Source organism: Mizuhopecten yessoensis, unplaced genomic scaffold, assembly GCF_002113885.1.
Source record: "Mizuhopecten yessoensis strain PY_sf001 unplaced genomic scaffold, ASM211388v2 scaffold10889, whole genome shotgun sequence".
NCBI lineage: Eukaryota > Metazoa > Mollusca > Bivalvia > Pectinida > Pectinidae > Mizuhopecten > Mizuhopecten yessoensis.
The window spans coordinates 303,848-323,199 of record NW_018408772.1 but is presented as its reverse complement, the minus strand read 5'-3'; the positions used below and the strand labels follow the sequence as shown (position 1 = coordinate 323,199).

General features: G+C 41.8%; 2 protein-coding genes across 3 annotated transcripts in view; one reads left to right on the top strand and one right to left on the bottom strand.

Annotated features, from left to right (window-relative positions):
• The window catches only part of LOC110463328 (probable palmitoyltransferase ZDHHC1), a 41,881-nt gene extending 25,851 nt beyond the window's left edge, over positions 1 to 16,030 (top strand). Inside the window, exons 3-12 of one of the 2 annotated variants that reach the window (XM_021517831.1) lie at positions 443 to 612; positions 878 to 979; positions 1,397 to 1,521; positions 1,698 to 1,727; positions 1,925 to 2,050; positions 5,307 to 5,407; positions 8,926 to 8,996; positions 12,045 to 12,189; positions 12,480 to 12,621; positions 13,072 to 16,030. In XM_021517831.1, coding sequence (XP_021373506.1) covers positions 443 to 612; positions 878 to 979; positions 1,397 to 1,521; positions 1,698 to 1,727; positions 1,925 to 2,050; positions 5,307 to 5,407; positions 8,926 to 8,996; positions 12,045 to 12,189; positions 12,480 to 12,621; positions 13,072 to 13,715 — 1,656 coding nt within the window. In that variant the 3' untranslated portion in view covers positions 13,716 to 16,030. Of the gene's footprint in view, positions 1 to 442; positions 613 to 675; positions 710 to 877; positions 980 to 1,396; positions 1,522 to 1,697; positions 1,728 to 1,924; positions 2,051 to 5,306; positions 5,408 to 8,925; positions 8,997 to 12,044; positions 12,190 to 12,479; positions 12,622 to 13,071 lie in introns of those variants that run through there. The other variant, XM_021517832.1, reaches the window with a different exon arrangement.
• An 82-nt stretch (positions 16,031 to 16,112) lies between these two features.
• LOC110463329 (extracellular matrix protein A-like) lies at positions 16,113 to 18,459 on the bottom strand. Its single transcript, XM_021517833.1, has 4 exons — positions 18,023 to 18,459; positions 17,687 to 17,728; positions 17,057 to 17,644; positions 16,113 to 16,636 (listed from the first exon to the last, which is right to left on the bottom strand). The coding sequence occupies exons 1-4, from the start codon at positions 18,456 to 18,458 to the stop codon at positions 16,455 to 16,457; spliced, it is 1,248 nt and encodes a 415-aa protein (XP_021373508.1). The 5' UTR covers position 18,459; the 3' UTR covers positions 16,113 to 16,454.
• Positions 18,460 to 19,352: the final 893 nt, after the last annotated feature.

The window sequence follows — 19,352 nt, the reverse complement described above, 5'->3', positions numbered from 1 at the left end:
TCACTCGACAATAATTTTGTATTTCTTTGTCACCTGGTGGTCACTAGACAATAATTTTGTATTTCTTTGTCACCTGGTGGTCATGCACTAGACAATAGTTTTGTATTTCTTTGTCACCTGGTGGTCACTAGACAATAATTTTGTATTTATTTGTCACCTGGTGGTCATGCACTAGACAATAGTTTTGTATTTCTTTGTCACCTGGTGGTCAGTAGACAATAGTTTTGTATTTTTTGGTCACCTGGTGGTCACTAGGCAATAGTTTTGTATTTTTTGGTCACCTGGTGGTCACTAGACAATAATTTTGTATTTCTTTGTCACCTGGTGGTCACTAGACAATAGTTTTGTATGTTTTGGTCACCTAGTGGTCACCAGACACTATTTTTACATTCGTTTGTCACCCTAGTGGCTACTTGACAATACAATCCTTGACCGCCTACAGTTAACAGGACTAGCCTTCCTGTGCCATATCTTCACTCATGTGGTGGCCAGCAGCATCAACCCGGCTGACCCAGCCGTGCTGAGGATACAAAATGGAGGGGAAGAGTTTGACCGCAACAAGCACCGCCATGTCATAGAGAACATGCATTGCTACATCTGTGATGCCGATGTGTAAGTCTGGGGCATCTATACAGGAAATCGCTGTAGAACCTTGCTTTATAGGGGTTGTCATAGAGAACATGCATTGCTACATCTGTGATGCTGATGTGTAAGTCTGGGGCACCTATACAGGAAATCGCTAGAGAACCTTGCTTTATAGGGGTTGGATCCCAAGTAATATTTGGTAAATAGTGATGCAGCATTTGCAATTTTGTTGAAAAATGTTGACAGTCACACTTGTACTTTATTTTATTTTTTTCATATTTGTGCTTTTCAGGGGATCGCGGTCAAAACATTGCAGCGCCTGTAATAAATGTGTCAATGATTTCGACCACCACTGTAAATGGCTGAACAACTGTGTGGGAGGCAGAAACTACAAGTAGGTGTACAACTGTGTGGAAGGCAGAAACTACAAGTAGGTGTACAACTGTGTGGGAGGCAGAAACTACAAGTAGGTGTACAACTGTCCCCATATGTGTGTGTGTGAGTGTGGGTATTTGTGGGAAAACATTTTCACAGTCCATTAACTGTGAATTTCTATATGTTATACTCCACAGAGACCTAAATGGCTTTAATGCGGAGTTAATAAGTTGGGAGGGGGCAGAGAAAGCACATGTCACTGTCCAGTAAAAGCATACAGTGGCAGGTGTGGATTATAAACCACAGGTATATATTTGTGTTCAATGATTGGGTTGTTTATGTGAGAATGGAACATTTGTAACATTAGATGTAACAATGCAGGGACATTCAGAATAATTAATCAGTAGAGGATGATCAATGAGTTTGTTTTTGACAGGTGGTTCCTACAGGTGCTGGTCACCGGTGTCGTCGGTATCTTCTTTATACTGGTCGTCACACTGGTGGAGATCGTAGCCTACAGTTCAGACGCCGAGACGGGGAACATCTTACAGCCATATATAGGTAGGCGCTGTAACAGTAACACAACTCTACTCCTGTCAATCTTGTTAAATATTTTGTTTTAGACAAATATTCTAACAAAGATCTAGTGTTTCTATTTGAAAAAAATACTATAATTATAACTGTTCAAATTCATCACATGATTATACAATAATTGATATTTTGTGTTGTCATTTCAGATGTAAAGAATAATGTAACAAGTGAACCAGGTAGGTAGGACCTGTCTCAGGACGGGAGTAAATATCAGTAAAGGAGAAAGTTTATTGTGTATATTTTCATCACAGTTTTATTTTTAAAAATATCTGTGAATATTTTTTTTTTAATCACCACAAGATTTAAACATGATTAATTGATACATATAGATTCAAGCTGAGAAACTTTGGATGAAGTATGTTTGTGTTTGTAGTGTTCTACTTGGTGTACCAGCCTGTGCCAAAGGGAGGCTTCCTGGCCGTCCTCATCATCACCGGTATACTCCTCTTCCTGGGACTGGCTCTACTACTCCACCTCTTTGTGTTCCACTGTTACCTCAGTGAGTATACTGGTTTTATTAGCTTTGCTCAAGTGACCTATTCTGATCGCTTTTCGTCTGTCGTCGTATGTAAACTTCTTATATTTTTGGCTTCTTCTCTAGGACCAATGAATGGATTTCCACCAAAATTAGTAGGGATTCCTGCACCATCCCTACCGGGCTAGGGCAGATCCCCAAAGGGAACATTAACCAATATTTCAAAAGTCTTCTTCTCCAGATTCAGACGTACTACAATCAATTTTTCCCCATGGATTGAAAGATCATCAGGGGCTTTATATAAATTGAAAATTTCATTACCCCGGACTATCCGTTCTTCCTTGGGAAAGGGGTCAAGTTGACGATAGTTTATGTAGGGAAATAACACTTTTTGGTATATTTTGTCCATTTCCAGCAGAAAATTATTCAAACTTTGTCAGAATAATCTTTGCTGTAAGTGGGTATTAAATTGCAAAATTGGGACTCCTGTCCCATCCCCAGGGGCTAGGGCAGGGTCTGAAAGGGTATATTAATCAATATTTCAAAAGTCTTCTTCTCAGATTAATATGTACAACAATCAAATTCTGTGCATGGATGGCAGGGACTTTATCTATTTTTCAATTTCATTACCCCTTGACCGTCCATTTTCGCTTGGGGAGGGGGTTAAGTTTACTTTAGTTTATATAGGGAAATATCACTTTGGGGTACATTTTGTCCATTTTCAGCAGGGAGTTATTCACACTTGGTCGGAATGATTATGATGCTAGATGGCAGTTAGATGGTATGAGAAAATAAGATCTTGTCCCATCCGCAGGGGCTGGAGGGCTGGGGCCCAAATGGGGAAATGGTTAAAAGTTAAAAAAATCTTCTTCATCAGACTCAGATGTTTACAATCAAATACTCTTCATGGATAGAAAGGTTCTTAGGTGCTTTATGAAAAGTTTCTTGTTACACAACCAGTAAGTGTTTGTTTCTATGTAATGTTTCGATGACTAGTATGGTATGTACTCTGTACATTTATGACCAATAAACAAAGCGTAGCTGAATCAAGTCATTTCGTACTTATATAACAACTATTGTCCATATGCATGCATTTTACACCTTTGTGTACATACGCTTCACTGGTCATTTGTCTGATGAGGATGACAGTGTACATACGCTTCACTGGTCATTTGTCTGATGAGGATGACAGTGTACATACGCTTCACTGGTCATTTGTCTGATGAGGATGACAGTGTACATACGCTTCACTGGTCATTTGTCTGATGAGGATGACAGTGTACATACGCTTCACTGGTCATTTGTCTGATGAGGATGACAGTGTACATACGCTTCACTGGTCATTTGTCTGATGAGGATGACAGTGTACATACGCTTCACTGGTCATTTGTCTGATGAGGATGACAGTGTACATACGCTTCACTGGTCATTTGTCTGATGAGGATGACAGTGTACATACGCTTCACTGGTCATTTGTCTGATGATGGTGACAGTGTACATACACTTCACTGGTCATTTGTCTGATGATGGTGACAGTGTACATACACTTCACTGGTCATTTGTCTGATGATGGTGACAGTGTACATACACTTCACTGGTCATTTGTCTGATGATGGTGACAGTGTACATACGCTTCACTGGTCATTTGTCTGATGAGGATGACAGAGTACATACGTACTAGCCATGGAAACGTCACATAGAAAGTGAAACACTTATTGGTTGTGTAACAAAAAACTTTTCATAATCCATATTTTCCAACCTGAAGAAAATGTTTAGAAAGGTACTAAGGTGCATTATTTACCCCCCAGGTCACCTGCTCTCCCTTTGGAAGCGGGTAAAGTTTAATGTTGTTTATATAGGTATAGCACTTTTGATATATTTCGTCTAATCTCGGTTAGAAATTATTCAAACTTGGTTGGAATAATTGTAATCAGATGGCAATTAGACAGTATGAAAAAAAAAGATCTGTCCTTGCCCCAGGGACTGAAGGGATGGGGCCAAAAAGGGGAAATGGCTGATATTTCAAAAATCTCTGCACTCAGATGTACAAGATTGAGTTTCTTTTATGGATGGAAATGCATTATATAAATTGTTAGTTATATTAACCTTTGGTCACCTGTTCTCCTTGGTTTATAGAGGGAAATAACACTTCTGACTATATCTTGTCCATTTGCAGCAAAACATAATTTAAAACTTGGTTGGAATAGTTATAATGAAATTGAAATGAAATACTGTAGTATCAGAAAGTAAGATCCAGACCTATCCCAGGGGTTGGCAAAAGAGGAAAATCGGCCAAGTGACAATAGACATTAATATTTTTTCAATAGCAAAATAATTTATTTGAATAGTGTTTAAAGTTCTATTCCTTTGGTGACATGACAAGTATTGTATTTCACTTTGTTTACATGTTGATTTCCACATCACATCTCAACAATGAAATTGAGCCACCAGTACCTATAATATATCTCTGGTGACCGCTTGTGTTACTTTTACCTGAGTGATAACTGATGTGCACTTGTTTTTCAATTTCATTACCCCTTGACCGTCCATTTTCGCCTGGGGAGGGGGTTAATAAGTTTACTTTAGTTTATATAGGGAAATATCACTTTGGGGTACATTTTGTCCATTTTCAGCAGGGAGTTATTCACACTTGGTCGGAATGATTATGATGCTAGATAGCAGTTAGATGGTATGAGAAAATAAGATCTTGTCCCATCCGCAGGGGCTGGAGGGCTGGGGCCCAAATGGGGAAATGGTTAAAAGTTAAAAAAATCTTCTTCATCAGACTCAGATGTTTACAATCAAATACTCTTCATGGATAGAAAGGTTCTTAGGTGCTTTATGAAAAGTTTCTTGTTACACAACCAGTAAGTGTTTGTTTCTATGTAACAACATAATTTAAAACTTGGTTGGAATAGTTATAATGAAATTGAAATGAAATACTGTAGTATCAGAAAGTAAGATCCAGACCTATCCCAGGGGTTGGCAAAAGAGGAAAATCGGCCAAGTGACAATAGACATTAATATTTTTTCAATAGCAAAATAATTTATTTGAATAGTGTTTAAAGTTCTATTCCTTTGGTGACATGACAAGTATTGTATTTCACTTTGTTTACATGTTGATTTCCACATCACATCTCAACAATGAAATTGAGCCACCAGTACCTATAATATATCTCTGGTGACCGCTTGTGTTACTTTTACCTGAGTGATAACTGATGTGTACTTGTTTCACTGCTTTCTGAGTGAGTATATCTACAATTACGTTTGTATGTTTCAGTGTACCACCATATAAGTACCTATGACTACATAGTTAAACAACGGGAGAATGATGGGGGTAAAAAACCTGGAACAGACAAAGTCCAGAATAAAACAAAGCGGGTAAGTTATGTCTGCTCTCTGAGTGAGTTTTAAAGTAACCCTACTAAAATGTTCTGTGTCTGAACCCATATATTATATACTGTCTGTAAGGCTGCAAAGGACTGTACACATAGTGTCTGAACCTGTCTCTAAGGTTAGTAACATATAGTGTCTAAACCTGTCTCTATGGTTAGTAACACATAGTGTCTAAACCTGTCTCTAAGGTTAGTAATACATAGTGTCTAAACCTGTCTCTAAGGTTAGTAACACATAGTGTCTTAACCTGTCTCTAAGGTAAGTAACACATAGTGTCTTAATCTGTCTCTAAGGTTAGTAACACAGTGTCTAAACCTGTCTCTAAGGTTAGTAACATTGGAGATAAACCTGTCTCTAAGGTTAGTAACACATAGTGTCTAAACCTGTCTCTCAGGTAAGTAACATATAGTGTCTAAACCTGTCTCTAAGATAAGTAACTTTGGAGATAAACCTTTCTCTAAGGTTAGTAACATTGGAAAAAAAAACTTTCTCTAAGGTTAGTAACATTGGAGAAAAACCTGTCTCTAAGGTTAGTAACATTGGAGATAAACCTGTCTCTAAGGTTAGTAACATTGGAGATAAACCTGTTTCTAAGGTTAGTAACATTGGAGATAAACCTTTCTCTATGGTTAGTAACATTGGAGATAAGCCTGTCTCTAAGGTTGGTAACATTGGAGAAAAACCTTTCTCTAAGGTTAGTTACATTGGAGAAAAAACTTTCTCTAAGGTTAGTAACATTGCAGAAAAACCTGTCTCTAAGGTTAGTAACATTGGAGATAAACCTGTCTCTAAGGTTAGTAACATTGGAGATAAACCTGTCTCTAAGGTTAGTAACATATAGTGTCTAAACCTGTCTCTTATGTTAGTAACATTGTAGAAAAACCATTGGAGGAACTCCTGATACAGGATTGACTAGGAATTCCTGATACAGGATTGACTAGGAATTCCTGATACAGGATTGACTAGGAATTCCTGATACAGGATTGACTAGGAGTTCCTGATACAGGATTGACTAGGAGTTCCTGATACAGGATTAACTAGGAATTTCTGATACAGTATTGACTTAGATTTCCTGATATAATATTGACTAGGAATTCCTGATACAGGATTGACTAGGAATTTCTGATACAGGATTGACTAGGAATTTCTGAAACTGGATTGACTAGGAATTTCTGAAACTAGATTGACTAGGAATTTCTGATACAGGATTGACTAGGAATTTCTGAAACTGGATTGACTAGGAATTTCTGAAACTGGATTGACTAGGAATTTCTGTCACAGGATTGACTAGGAATTCCTGATGCAGGATTGACTAGGAATTCCTGATACAGGATTGACTAGGAATTTCTGAAACTGGATTGACTAGGAATGTCTGAAACTGGATTGACTAGGAATTTCTGAAACTGGATTGACTAGGAATTTCTGAAACTGGATTGACTAGGAATGTCTGAAACTGGATTGACTAGGAATTTCTGATACAGGATTGAATAGAAATTCCTGATACAGGATTGACTAGGAATTCCTGATACAGGATTGACTCGGAATTCCTGATACATGATTGACTAGGAATTTCTGATACAGTATTGACTAGGAATTCCTGATAAAGGATTGACAAGGAATTCCTGATACAGGATTGACTAGGAATTTCTGATACAGGATTGACTAGGAATTCCTGATAAAGGATTGACAAGGAATTCCTGATACAGGATTGACTAAGAATTCCTGATACAGGATTGACTAGGAATTCCTGATGCAGGATTGACTCGGAATTCCTGATACATGATTGACTAGGAATTTCTGATACAGGATTGACTAGGAATTCCTGATACATGATTGACTAGGAATTTCTGATACAGGATTGAATAGGAATTCCTGATACAGGATTGACTAGGAATTCCTGATACATGATTGACTAGGAATTTCTGATACAGGATTGACTAGGAATTTCTGAAACTGGATTGACTAGGAATTTCTGAAACTGGATTGACTAGGAATTTCTGAAACTGGATTGACTAGGAATTTCTGAAACTGGATTGACTAGGAATTTCTGAAACTGGACTGACAAGGAATTCCTGATACAGGATTGACTAGGAATCTCTGATACAGGATTGACTAGGAGTTCCTGATACAGGATTGACTAGGAATTTCTGAAACTGGATTGACTAGGAATTTCTGAAACTGGATTGACTAGGAATTTCTGAAACTGGATTGACTAGGAATTTCTGAAACTGGACTGACAAGGAATTCCTGATACAGGATTGACTAGGAATTTCTGATACAGGATTGACTAGGAATTTCTGAAACTGGATTGACTAGGAATTTCTGAAACTGGACTGACAAGGAATTCCTGATACAGGATTGACTAGGAATTTCTGATACAGTATTGACTAGGAATTCCTGATAAAGGATTGACAAGGAATTCCTGATACAGGATTGACTAAGAATTCCTGATACAGTATTGACTGGGAATTCCTGATACAGGATTGACTAGGAATTCCTGATGCAGGATTGACTAGGAATTTCTGAAACTGGATTGACTAGGAATTTCTGAAACTGGATTGACTAGGAATTTCTGAAACTGGACTGACAAGGAATTCCTGATACAGGATTGACTAGGAGTTCCTGATACAGGATTAACTAGGAATTTCTGTCACAGGATTGACTCGGAATTCCTGATGCAGGATTGACTAGGAATTTCTGAAACTGGATTGACTAGGAATTTCTGAAACTGGATTGACAAGGAATTCCTGATACAGGATTGACTAGGAATTCCTGATACAGGATTGACTAGGAATTCCTGATGCAGGATTGACTAGGAATTCCTGATACAGGATTGACTAGGAATTCCTGATACAGGATTGACAAGGAATTCCTGATACATGATTGACTAGGAATTCCTGATAATAGGATTGACTAGGAATTCCTGATACAGGATTGACTAGGAATTTCCTGATACAGGATTGACTAGGAATTTCTGATGCAGGATTGACTAGGAATTCCTGATACAGGATTGACAAGGAATTCCTGATACAAGGTTGACTAGGAATTTCTGATACAGGATTGACTAGGAATTCCTGATACATGATTGACTAGGAATTTCTGATACATGATTGACTAGGAATTTCTGATACAGGATTGACTAGGAATTTCTGATACAGGATTAACTAGGAATTTCTTATACAGAATTGACTAGGAATTCCTGATACAGGATTGACTAGGAATTCCTGATACATGATTGACTAGGAATTTCTGATATAGGATTAACTAGGAATTTCTGATACAGGATTGACTAGGAATTTCTGAAACTGGATTGACTAGGAATTTCTGATACAGGATTAACTAGGAATTTCTGATACAGGATTGACTAGGAATTCCTGATACATGATTGACTAGGAATTCCTGATACAGGATTGACTAGGAATTTCTGATACAGGATTGACTAGGAATTTCTGATACAGAAATAACCGTATAGCAAAGCTAATGAGTCAACATGTATGTTTCAGATAAACAAAGTTGTTCCCAGTAAACAAAGACAAAGCATAAGAATGATGAGTTCCTCATCCCCTACCAAGTTGTAAGTATTGAGGCCAGAGGATTAAATCCATCAGTGGCCAGTGATTAAATCCATCAGTGGCCAGTGATTAAATCCATCAGTGGCCAGTGATTAAATCCATCAGTGGCCAGTGATTAAATCCATCAGTGGCCAGTGATTAAATCCATCAGTGGCCAGTGATTAAATCCATCAGTGGCCAGTGATTAAATCCATCAGTGGCCAGTGATTAAATCCATCAGTGGCCAGTGATTAAATCCATCAGTGGCCAGTGATTAAATCCATCAGTGGCCAGTATATCTGAATCCCTTACTTAACACATACTAACACACAAATATTGATTCATCTTTTTTAAATCTCTGCTGTACAATTTTGAGAAATTACCAAATAAACACGCAAAATGTATATTTTGTAGAAAATAAATCTGATTTCTTGTACCCAGTTTGAATATGAATTCCTAAATTCAAATAAAGATGTTATAAACGCTGTTTTCATTACTGGGGATGAATTGTCCAACTATTCTGATGTTACTTCTCAAATCTTTTTATCTTCCATTATGTTAGAGCAACAACCACTCTTCATGATACTACATAGTAACTTACCTACCTATACCAACTCACCCACCCTCTGTGTAAGCCTCCCTGTCCATCCCCCTATACCAACACCCCCTGTGTTAGCTTCCCTGTTCATCCCCCTATACCAACTCCCCCCCCCACTGTGAGAGCTACCCTGTCCATCCCCCTATACCAACTCACCCACCCACCGCGTTAGCCTCCCTGTCCATCCCCCTATACCAACTCCCCCCCCCACTGTGTAAGCCTCCCTGTCCATCCCCCTATACCAACTCACCCACCCACTGTGTTAGCCTCCCTGTCCATCCCCCTATACCAACACCCCCTGTGTTAGCCTCCCTGTTCATCCCCCTATACCAACTCACCCACCCTCTGTGTAAGCCTCCCTGTCCATCCCCCTATACCAACTCACCCACACCCTGTGTACGCATCCCTGTCCATCCCCTTATACCAACTCACCCTGTGTTAGCCTCCCTGTCCAACCGCCTATACCAACTCACCCACCCCCTGTGTTAGCCTTCCTGTCCATCCCCCTATACCAACTCACCCCCCCCCCGTGTAAGCCTCCCTGTCCATCCCCCCATACCAACTCACCCTGTGTTAGCCTCCCTGTCCAACCGCCTATACCAACTCACCCACCCCCTGTGTAAGCCTCTCTGTTCATCCCCCTATACCAACTCACCCACACCCTGCGTATGCGTCCCTGTCCATCCCCCTATACCAACACCCCCTGTGTTAGCTTCCCTGTTCATCCCCCTATACCAACTCACCCACACCCTCTGTAAGCCTCCCTGTCCCTCCCCCCATACCAACTCACCCTGTGTTAGCCTCCCTGTCCAACCGCCTATACCAACTCACCCACCCCCTGTGTACGCCTCCCTGTTCATCCCCCTATACCAACTCACCCACACCCTGTGTATGCCTCCCTGTCCATCCCCCTATACCAGCTCACCCTGTGTTAGCCTCCCTGTCCAACCGCCTATACCAACTCACCCACCCCCTGTGTCAGCCTCCCTGTCCATCCCCCTATACCAGCTCACCCTGTGTTAGCCTCCGTGTCCATCCCCCGTTACTTCTCAAATCTTTTTATCTTCCATTATGTTAGAGCAACAACCACTCTTCATGATACTACATAGTAACTTACCTACCTATACCAACTCACCCACCCTCTGTGTTAGCCTCCCTGTCCATCCCCCTATCCCAACTCACCCACCCCCTGTGTAAGCCTTCCTGTCCATCCCCCTATACCAACTCACCCACACCCTGTGTTTGCATCCCTGTCCATCCCCTTATACAACACACCCTGTGTTAACCTCCCTGTCCATCCCCCTATACCAGCTCACCCTGTGTTAGCCTCCCTGTCCATACCCCTATACCAGCTCACCCTGTGTTAGCCTCCCTGTCCATACCCCTATACCAGCTCACCCTGTGTTAGCCTCCCTGTCCAACCGCCTATACCAACTCACCCACCCCCTGTGTAAGCCTCTCTGTTCATCCCCCTATACCAACTCACCCACACCCTGCGTATGCGTCCCTGTCCATCCCCCTATACCAACACCCCCTGTGTTAGCTTCCCTGTTCATCCCCCTATACCAACTCCCCCCCCCCCTGTGTTAGCCTTCCTGTCCATCCCCCTATACCAACTCACCCACACCCTGTGTATGCATCCCTGTCCATCCCCTAATACCAACTCACCCTGTGTTAGCCTCCCTGTCCATACCCCTATACCAGCTCACCCTGTGTTAGCTTCCCTGTCCATCCCCCTATACCAACACCCCCTGTGTTAGCTTCCCTGTTCATCCCCCTATACCAACTCACCCACCCACCGTGTTAGCCTCCCTGTCCATCCCCCTATCCCAACTCACCCACCCCCTGTGTAAGCCTTCCTGTCCATCCCCCTATACCAACTCACCCTGTGTTCGCCTCCCTGTCCATCCACCTATACCAGCTCACCCTGTGTAAGCCTCCCTGTCCATCCCCCTATACCAACACCCCCTGTGTTAGCCTCCCTGTTCATCCCCCTATACCAACTCACCCACACCCTGTGTATGCATCCCTGTCCATCCCCTTATACCAACTCACCCTGTGTTAGCCTCCCTGTCCATCCCCCTATACCAACTCACCCACACCCTGTGTTAGCCTTCCTGTCCATCCCCCTATACCCGCTCACCCTGTGTTAGCTTCCCTGTCCATCCCCCTATCCCAACTCACCCACCCCCTGTGTACGCCTCCCTGTTCATCCCCCTATACCAACTCACCCACACCCTGTGTTAGCCTTCCTGTCCATCCCCCTATACCAGCTCACCCTGTGTTAGCCTCCCTGTCCATCCCCCTATACCAACTCACCCACACCCTGTGTTAGCCTCCCTGTCCATCCCCCTATACTAATTTGCCCTGTGTTACCTCTCCAGTGTTACACTTCACCTTCAACTCCCATGTTACCTTGATACTATCCCAGTTCAAATGTACATTTCTGTGTTGTGTTGTGGTACTTGTACAGGAATGATGCCAAGGAAAAGAGTGAACTCAGCTTGTACCACCAGAAGTCAGAGGAAGATGGCCGCCGGACAGAGGGCGAGACCCCACCCCCATCCTCCAGTCCAATACATCAGAAGGTGACGACACATACAGAGACTAACAACAACGTAAGTGCTGTTACGACCGCTGCTCAGTCACGTGACTGACATGATGTTATCTGTTTAACAACATTAAAGAAACTATATAAACCAGGTTGTCTGGATTGAAAGCTTGTTAATGCAAAGATTTAGGAATTCTGCTTGTAAGGCATCTCTCAATTATTTTTAAAATGATAAATAATAGCTTAAACTAAAATCTTATGATATTATAAACCTATATGAGATATTTAGATCAGTATTGAGTGTATAAAGAGTAAGTAGATGGTATAGTAACAGTTGGATGTGTTTCTTGTTGACAGAAAGAAGGAAGACTTCCAGAACAGAACAGAAATCCTAATGATGATTTAACAGCATTAAGAAAAATTAAAAAGAGAAAAAAGAAAAATTACAAAATGAATTCCAATTATGAAATATCTGAAACAGATATGATTTCTACCATAGGTAAGTGTTCTCAAGTAAAAGTAATCTTTGTCGTCTAACAGAGACAAAATTGATATAACAGTGAACAGAAATAGGTATTAGGCTATGATACTATGCTGAGCTTCTAAGCTTCAATATAATGCAAATTTTCAGACATGGGGTGAAAACATAATATTTCACATTGAAATAATTGATTTTTTTCAGATTAGGATTTGTCTTAGTAAGAACAATTTTGTCTGTTTTTAAAGAGGAATTGACACTGGTGTAACAGCCACTTCTTTCCCCCTGCTGAAAGTTTTCCTGGGGAAAGAATCAGCTAGCCTATTTCTTCCCTGGGGAAAAAAATCAGCTAGTCGATTTTTTCCCCCGGGAAAACCATCAGATGGGGAAAGAAATGACTTCTACACCGGTACTATCCATTGCCACATACTTTTTAGTGATGGAGAGTAAAGTGCACTTTATTTGTTGCAGATAACCCATCAATGTACAAAGCACAGGGTTTCACTGCAAGCCTGGAGTTACCAGTATCCAGCCCCATCAAAATCACCCCACCCCCACCTCAACTCACACCTGTCAATGGTGCGGGTCCCCCGGCGGAGTACCACTCTGACTCCGCTGAGAGCCTGGCCGAGGTTGTACCCAATCTGGCTAGTAGCATCAACTCCTCACTTAGAAACTCTTTCCAGGTACAACCTGGGGACCACAGTAGTGCCATTCACAGTTCTAGTGCCAGTCCAGGAAAGAATAGTAGAAAAAGTAGTAAAAGGAGAAGAAAAAAGAAAAAGGAAGAAGAAGAAAAACAAGTAGATTTAAATTCTACCATGCTTTTCCAGTTAAATTCTTCAGCAAAACAAAACCCAGATGGAACCCTTGACTACACTGATGGGTTCAGGAAACTGCCCTTGACCCCAATCTCACTGAGGAAGAATGGGACTTCTGAGGAGTTGAGGCGTCCTAGTGCTGTGCCTCCCCTAGACCTGGGGCCACTCAGGGGAAGTAGTGAAAGTGTGTCCTTTCAACCAATCAGCTCACTCAGGTCATCAGACACCTACCGCACATCACGTCTACTGGGGAGTCTACCAGAACAACGACCCTTCGTAGACACTGAGGTCTAGTTACTCCCAGCTGAAGTAGAGTTGTGTTTTCATTCTTAACAAACAAGGCCTCTGGGAAGTTAAACTCTGTGTAATGTTGGAGAACACGATGAATGGTTGGAGAGACCGATCTGTCAGTCACCTTCGTCAGTAATTAGAGTTTGTTTCATTGTTTTTAAATCATTCATATTTCATGCCTACTTCACACATTTCTTCCTGTTAAACCTTAGGATTGTAATTAATTTGCAGCAGCAATAACAGCTGATTTTTGTTTCATCATACTCTGACAAGAAAAGGGTTGAGACATCTTACCCATAGCAAAGTATGAGTGGTTTATAGTTCTAACACCTGGTCCTAGGCCAATTTTGGTGGTTTTAAATTTTATCAAAAGCAAATAGAAGATTTTGATACATGTACTATGAAAACTACATTGGAAAATTTCAATTTTATCTTCGATTTTATGGAGTGTTAAGTTTTAAGTAAGATGTCAGATTTGTTTTCCTCAACAGCTCCTCTTTTAAACATTTTCATCATACATTGTGTCTATGTGATAAGTATTATTCAAACTTACGCCACATGTGACTGGAGGTTTGTACAGCAGTAGGTGCTAGCTGTGTGGGACACGTACAGATATATAGTTGTAGGTTATGTGAGTTTTATACGGTCATCTTCTACAAATAACCTCTGATCATTAGTCTTGTTATATTGTTGAGTTATTTTTGTTACTCTCAACATTTTATATATTATTGTTTAAACTTATAATAATGTAATTTATTTGAAAAGCATTCCATATACTGGCATGTTGATTGATACCCTGTACGTTTCAGTGAGTGTAAGAACAACCCATTTTATTGTATAACAACCTGATCGGTACAACTATCTCAGAAACACCCCACCTGATGGGTGATCGGTACAACTATCTCAGAAACACCCCACCTGATGGGTGATCGGTACAACTATCTCAGAAACACCCCACCTGATGGGTGATCGGTACAACTATCTCAGAAACACCCCACCTGATGGGTGATCGGTACAACTATCTCAGAAACACCCCACCTGATGGGTGATCGGTACAACTATCTCAGAAACACCCCACCTGATGGGTGATCGGTACAACTATCTCAGAAACACCCCACCTGATGGGTGATCGGTACAACTATCTCAGAAACACCCCACCTGATGGGTGATCGGTACAACTATCTCAGAAACACCCCACCTGATGGGTGATCGGTACAACTATCTCAGAAACACCCCACCTGATGGGTGATCGGTACAACTATCTCAGAAACACCCCACCTGATGGGTGATCGGTACAACTATCTCAGAAACACCCCACCTGATGGGTGATCGGTACAACTATCTCAGAAACACCCCACCTGATGGGTGATCGGTACAACTATCTCAGAAACACCCCACCTGATGGGTGATCGGTACAACTATCTCAGAAACACCCCACCTGATGGGTGATCGGTACAACTATCTCAGAAACACCCCACCTGATGGGTGATCGGTACAACTATCTCAGAAACACCCCACCTGATGGGTGATCGGTACAACTATCTCAGAAACACCCCACCTGATGGGTGATCGGTACAACTATCTCAGAAACACCCCACCTGATGGGTGATCGGTACAACTATCTCAGAAACACCCCACCTGATGGGTGATCGGTACAACTATCTCAGAAACACCCCACCTGATGGGTGATCGGTACAACTATCTCAGAAACACCCCACCTGATGGGTGATCGGTACAACTATCTCAGAAACACCCCACCTGATGGGTGATCGGTACAACTATCTCAGAAACACCCCACGTGATGGGTGATCGGTACCACTATCTCAGAAAAACAACACGTGATGGGTGATCAGTACAACTATCTCAGAAACACCCCACGTGATGGGTGATCGGTACAACTATCTCAGAAACACCCCACCTGATGGGTGATCGGTACAACTATCTCAGAAACACCCCACCTGATGGGTGATCGATACAACTATCTCAGAAACACCCCACGTGATGGGTGAGCTCCATGTTTGATATATTTCGTTATATTATGTTTGTTCCCACTATTTGGGCGTTGTTATACTTAGTATGTCCTAGTATTCTCAGTGGATGAAAACATTAGTTTTACTAATACGAAACAAAACTATGATATTTCAGGGTGGTAAAAATGCTTTGTGATAGTTTATTTATATGTTAACAGTGTGTATAAACTGATTGATTCATGCTTTCTGCTGCTAAACAATCCAAGTGATAATTCAATGTTTGTGATGTGTCTGGTGCCACACGGCTCGTATTCTAGCTAGCCGCTTTGTTAATTATTTATTATAATCGTTAAAATCTATTGTATTCTAGCATGTTATCTGTTTTTGTCTTTGTCATAGAACTTGAACATTGCATTCCTTATCAATCTTATACCTATACATTTACATGTACAAAGACATTAATTTTTCTATTAATGTGATTTATAGTGTCATTCCAACAGTATTCTCTATCTACATTCCTCAGCCTGATGTGTACAGTAAAACATGCCCTTTACTCACTGTACACACCCATCCCCAATCCCCTAATGGTATATCTGCTAAGGTAAGAAACGGGTTCAGTTTAGTGAATAGACTTTTTTTCATGTGGATTTAACCAGTTTTTCATCCTCATGAAATGAAAAATTAATTCACTTGATCAAAGTGAAACTTAATTGTAATAATTGTAATCATATCTGGCCCCCTATGACTGGGATATTACAGGGCTGACCTGTACTTAAGTTTCCTTGCCTGTGTTTGGGTCCCCAGTGACTGGGACAGTACAAGGCTGACCTGTGTTTTGGTACATATTGACTGGGACATTACAAGGCTGGCCTGTGTTTTGGTCCCCAGTGACTAGGACAGGACAAGGCTGACCTGGGTTTTGGTACACGTTGACTGGGACATTACAAGGCTGGCCTGTGTTATGGTACATGTTTACTGGGACATTACAAGGCTGACCTGTGTTTTGGTACATGTTGACTGGGACATTACAAGGCTGACATGTGTTTTGGTACACGTTGACTGGGACAGTACAAGGATGACCTGGGTTTTGGTACACGTTGACTGGGACATTACAAGGCTGACCTGTGTTTTGGTACATATTGACTGGGAAATTACAAGGCTGACCTGTGTTTTGGTACCCGTTGACTGGGACAGTACAAGGCTGACCTGTGTTTTGGTACACATTGACTGGGACATTACAAGGCTGACCTGTGTTTGGGTCCCCAGTGACTGGGACAGTACAAGGCTGACCTGTGTTTTGGTCCATCTTGACTGGGACATTACAAGGCTGACCTGTGTTTGGGTCCCCAGTGACTGGGACAGTACAAGGCTGACCTGTGTTTTTGTACACGTTGACTGGGACATTACAAGGCTGGCCTGTGTTTTGGTACATGTTGACTGGGACATTACAAGGCTGGCCTGTGTTTTGGTACATGTTGACTGGGACATTACAAGGCTGACATGTGTTTTGGTACACGTTGACTGGGACAGTACAAGGGTGACCTGTGTTTTGGTACACGTTGACTGGGACATTACAAGACTGGCCTGTGTTTGGGTCCCCAGTGACTAGGACAGGACAAGGCTGAACTGTGTTTTGGTACACGTTGACTGGGACAGTACAAGGCTGAACTGTGTTTTGGTACACGTTGACTGGGACATTACAAGGCTGTCCTGTGTTTTGGTACACGTTGTCTGGGACATTACAAGGCTGGCCTGTGTTTTGGTACATGTTGACTGGGACATTACAAGGCTGACATGTGTTTTGGTACACGTTGACTGGGACAGTACAAGGCTGAACTGTGTTTTGGTACACGTTGACTGGGACATTACAAGACTGGCCTGTGTTTGGGTCCCCAGTGACTAGGACAGGACAAGGCTGACCTGGGTTTTGGTACACGTTGACTGGGACATTACAAGGCTGGCCTGTGTTTGGGTCCCCAGTGACTAGGACAGGACAAGGCTGACCTGTGTTTTGGTACACGTTGACTGGGACATTACAAGGCTGGCCTGTGTTATGGTACATGTTTACTGGGACATTACAAGGCTGACCTGTGTTTTGGTACACGTTGACTGGGACAGGACAAGGCTGACCTGTGTTTTGGTACACGTTGCCTGGGACATTACAAGGCTGACCTGTGTTTTGGTACACGCTGACTGGGACATTACAAGGCTGGCCTGTGTTTGGGTCCTCAGTGACTAGGACAGGACAAGGCTGACCTGTGTTTTGGTACACGTTGAGTGGGACATTACAAGGCTGGCCTGTGTTATGGTACATGTTTACTGGGACATTAAAAGGCTGACCTGTGTTTTGGTACATATTGACTGGGACAGTACAAGGCTGGCCTGTGTTTTGGTACATATTGACTGGGACATTACAAGGCTGACCTGTGTTTTGGTCCATATTGACTGGGACATTACAAGGCTGACCTGTGTTTTGGTACATATTGACTGGGACAGTACAAGGCTGACCTGTGTTTTGGTACACGTTGTCTGGGACATTACAAGGCTGGCCTGTGTTTTGGTACATATTGACTGTGACATTACAAGGCTGACCTGTGTTTTGGTACACATTGACTGGGACAGTACAAGGCTGGCCTGTGTTTTGGCACACGTTGACTGGGACATTACAAGGCTGGCATGTGTTTTGGTACACGTTGACTGGGACAGTACAAGGCTGGCCTGTGTTTTGGTACATGTTGACTGGGACATTACAAGGCTGACCTGTGTTTTTGTACATATTGACTTCGACATTACAAGGCTGACCTGTGTTTTGCTACACGTTGACTGGGACATTACAAGGCTGGCCTGTGTTTTGGTACACATTGACTAGGACAGTACAAGGCTGACCTGTGTTTTGGTACACGTTGACTGGGACAGTACAAGGTTGACCTGTGTTTTGGTACACGTTGACTGGGACATTACAAGGCTGACCTGTGTTTTGGTACACGTTGACTGGGACATTACAAGGCTGGCCTGTGTTTTGGTACACGTTGACTGGGACAGTACAAGGCTGACCTGTGTTTTGGTACACGTTGACAGAGACATTACGAGATGGCTTGTTCGTCTGTCCCCGGTGCTTCATTATCATATATGTTTTACTGTAGACCACTTACGTGATTGTTATCCTGTATCAAAATCCATAGATGTCATTTATAAGTCTTCTATTTTGAATCATTTTATTTTTGTGAATTCATTTTTTTACAATAGTTGTTTAGTGGAAAACTAATAACTCGGTGACCAAGGTAATATTTGTATTTCTATTGAAAAACGTTTTATAATGCTTTGATGTTTTGGATGATTCAGTCTGTAAACAACATTAGTCAGCATCTGTCTCTTTATGATCATTATAACATGCTCTGGCCATCGTTAATCCTCGAGTCTGCTGTAAAACCTATAGCCCCAACACCCGCTATCATCTCTTGACGGCACAAATCTAGTCACATTATAACTTACAGCAATAACTAATGTCCAGTCTCAAGCTTCGACACGTTTCTCACATTTATTATGTAACATTTTGAAATGATTTTGCTTCTTTAATTATAGTAAGCTCATGGGAAATGTTTATGTAATGATATCAGCCATGTATAGTGTAGTTGTTCTTTCAGCAAGTTTATTTATTGAGAAAGTGTAT

Excerpts from the sequence above, each read along its gene's own strand:
- LOC110463329 (XM_021517833.1), bottom strand. The coding sequence starts at position 18,458 with ATGTACAAAAACACAGGTCAGCCTTGTAATGTCCCAGTCAACATGTAC. Across the intron at positions 17,645-17,686 it reads CAACGTGTACCAAAACACAG|GCCAGCCTTGTAATGTCCCA; the intron begins GTCAGCCTTGTC and ends ACCCAAACACAG. Across the intron at positions 16,637-17,056 it reads CAACGTGTACAAAAACACAG|GCCAGCCTTGTAATGTCCCA; the intron begins GTCAGCCTTGTA and ends ACCATAACACAG.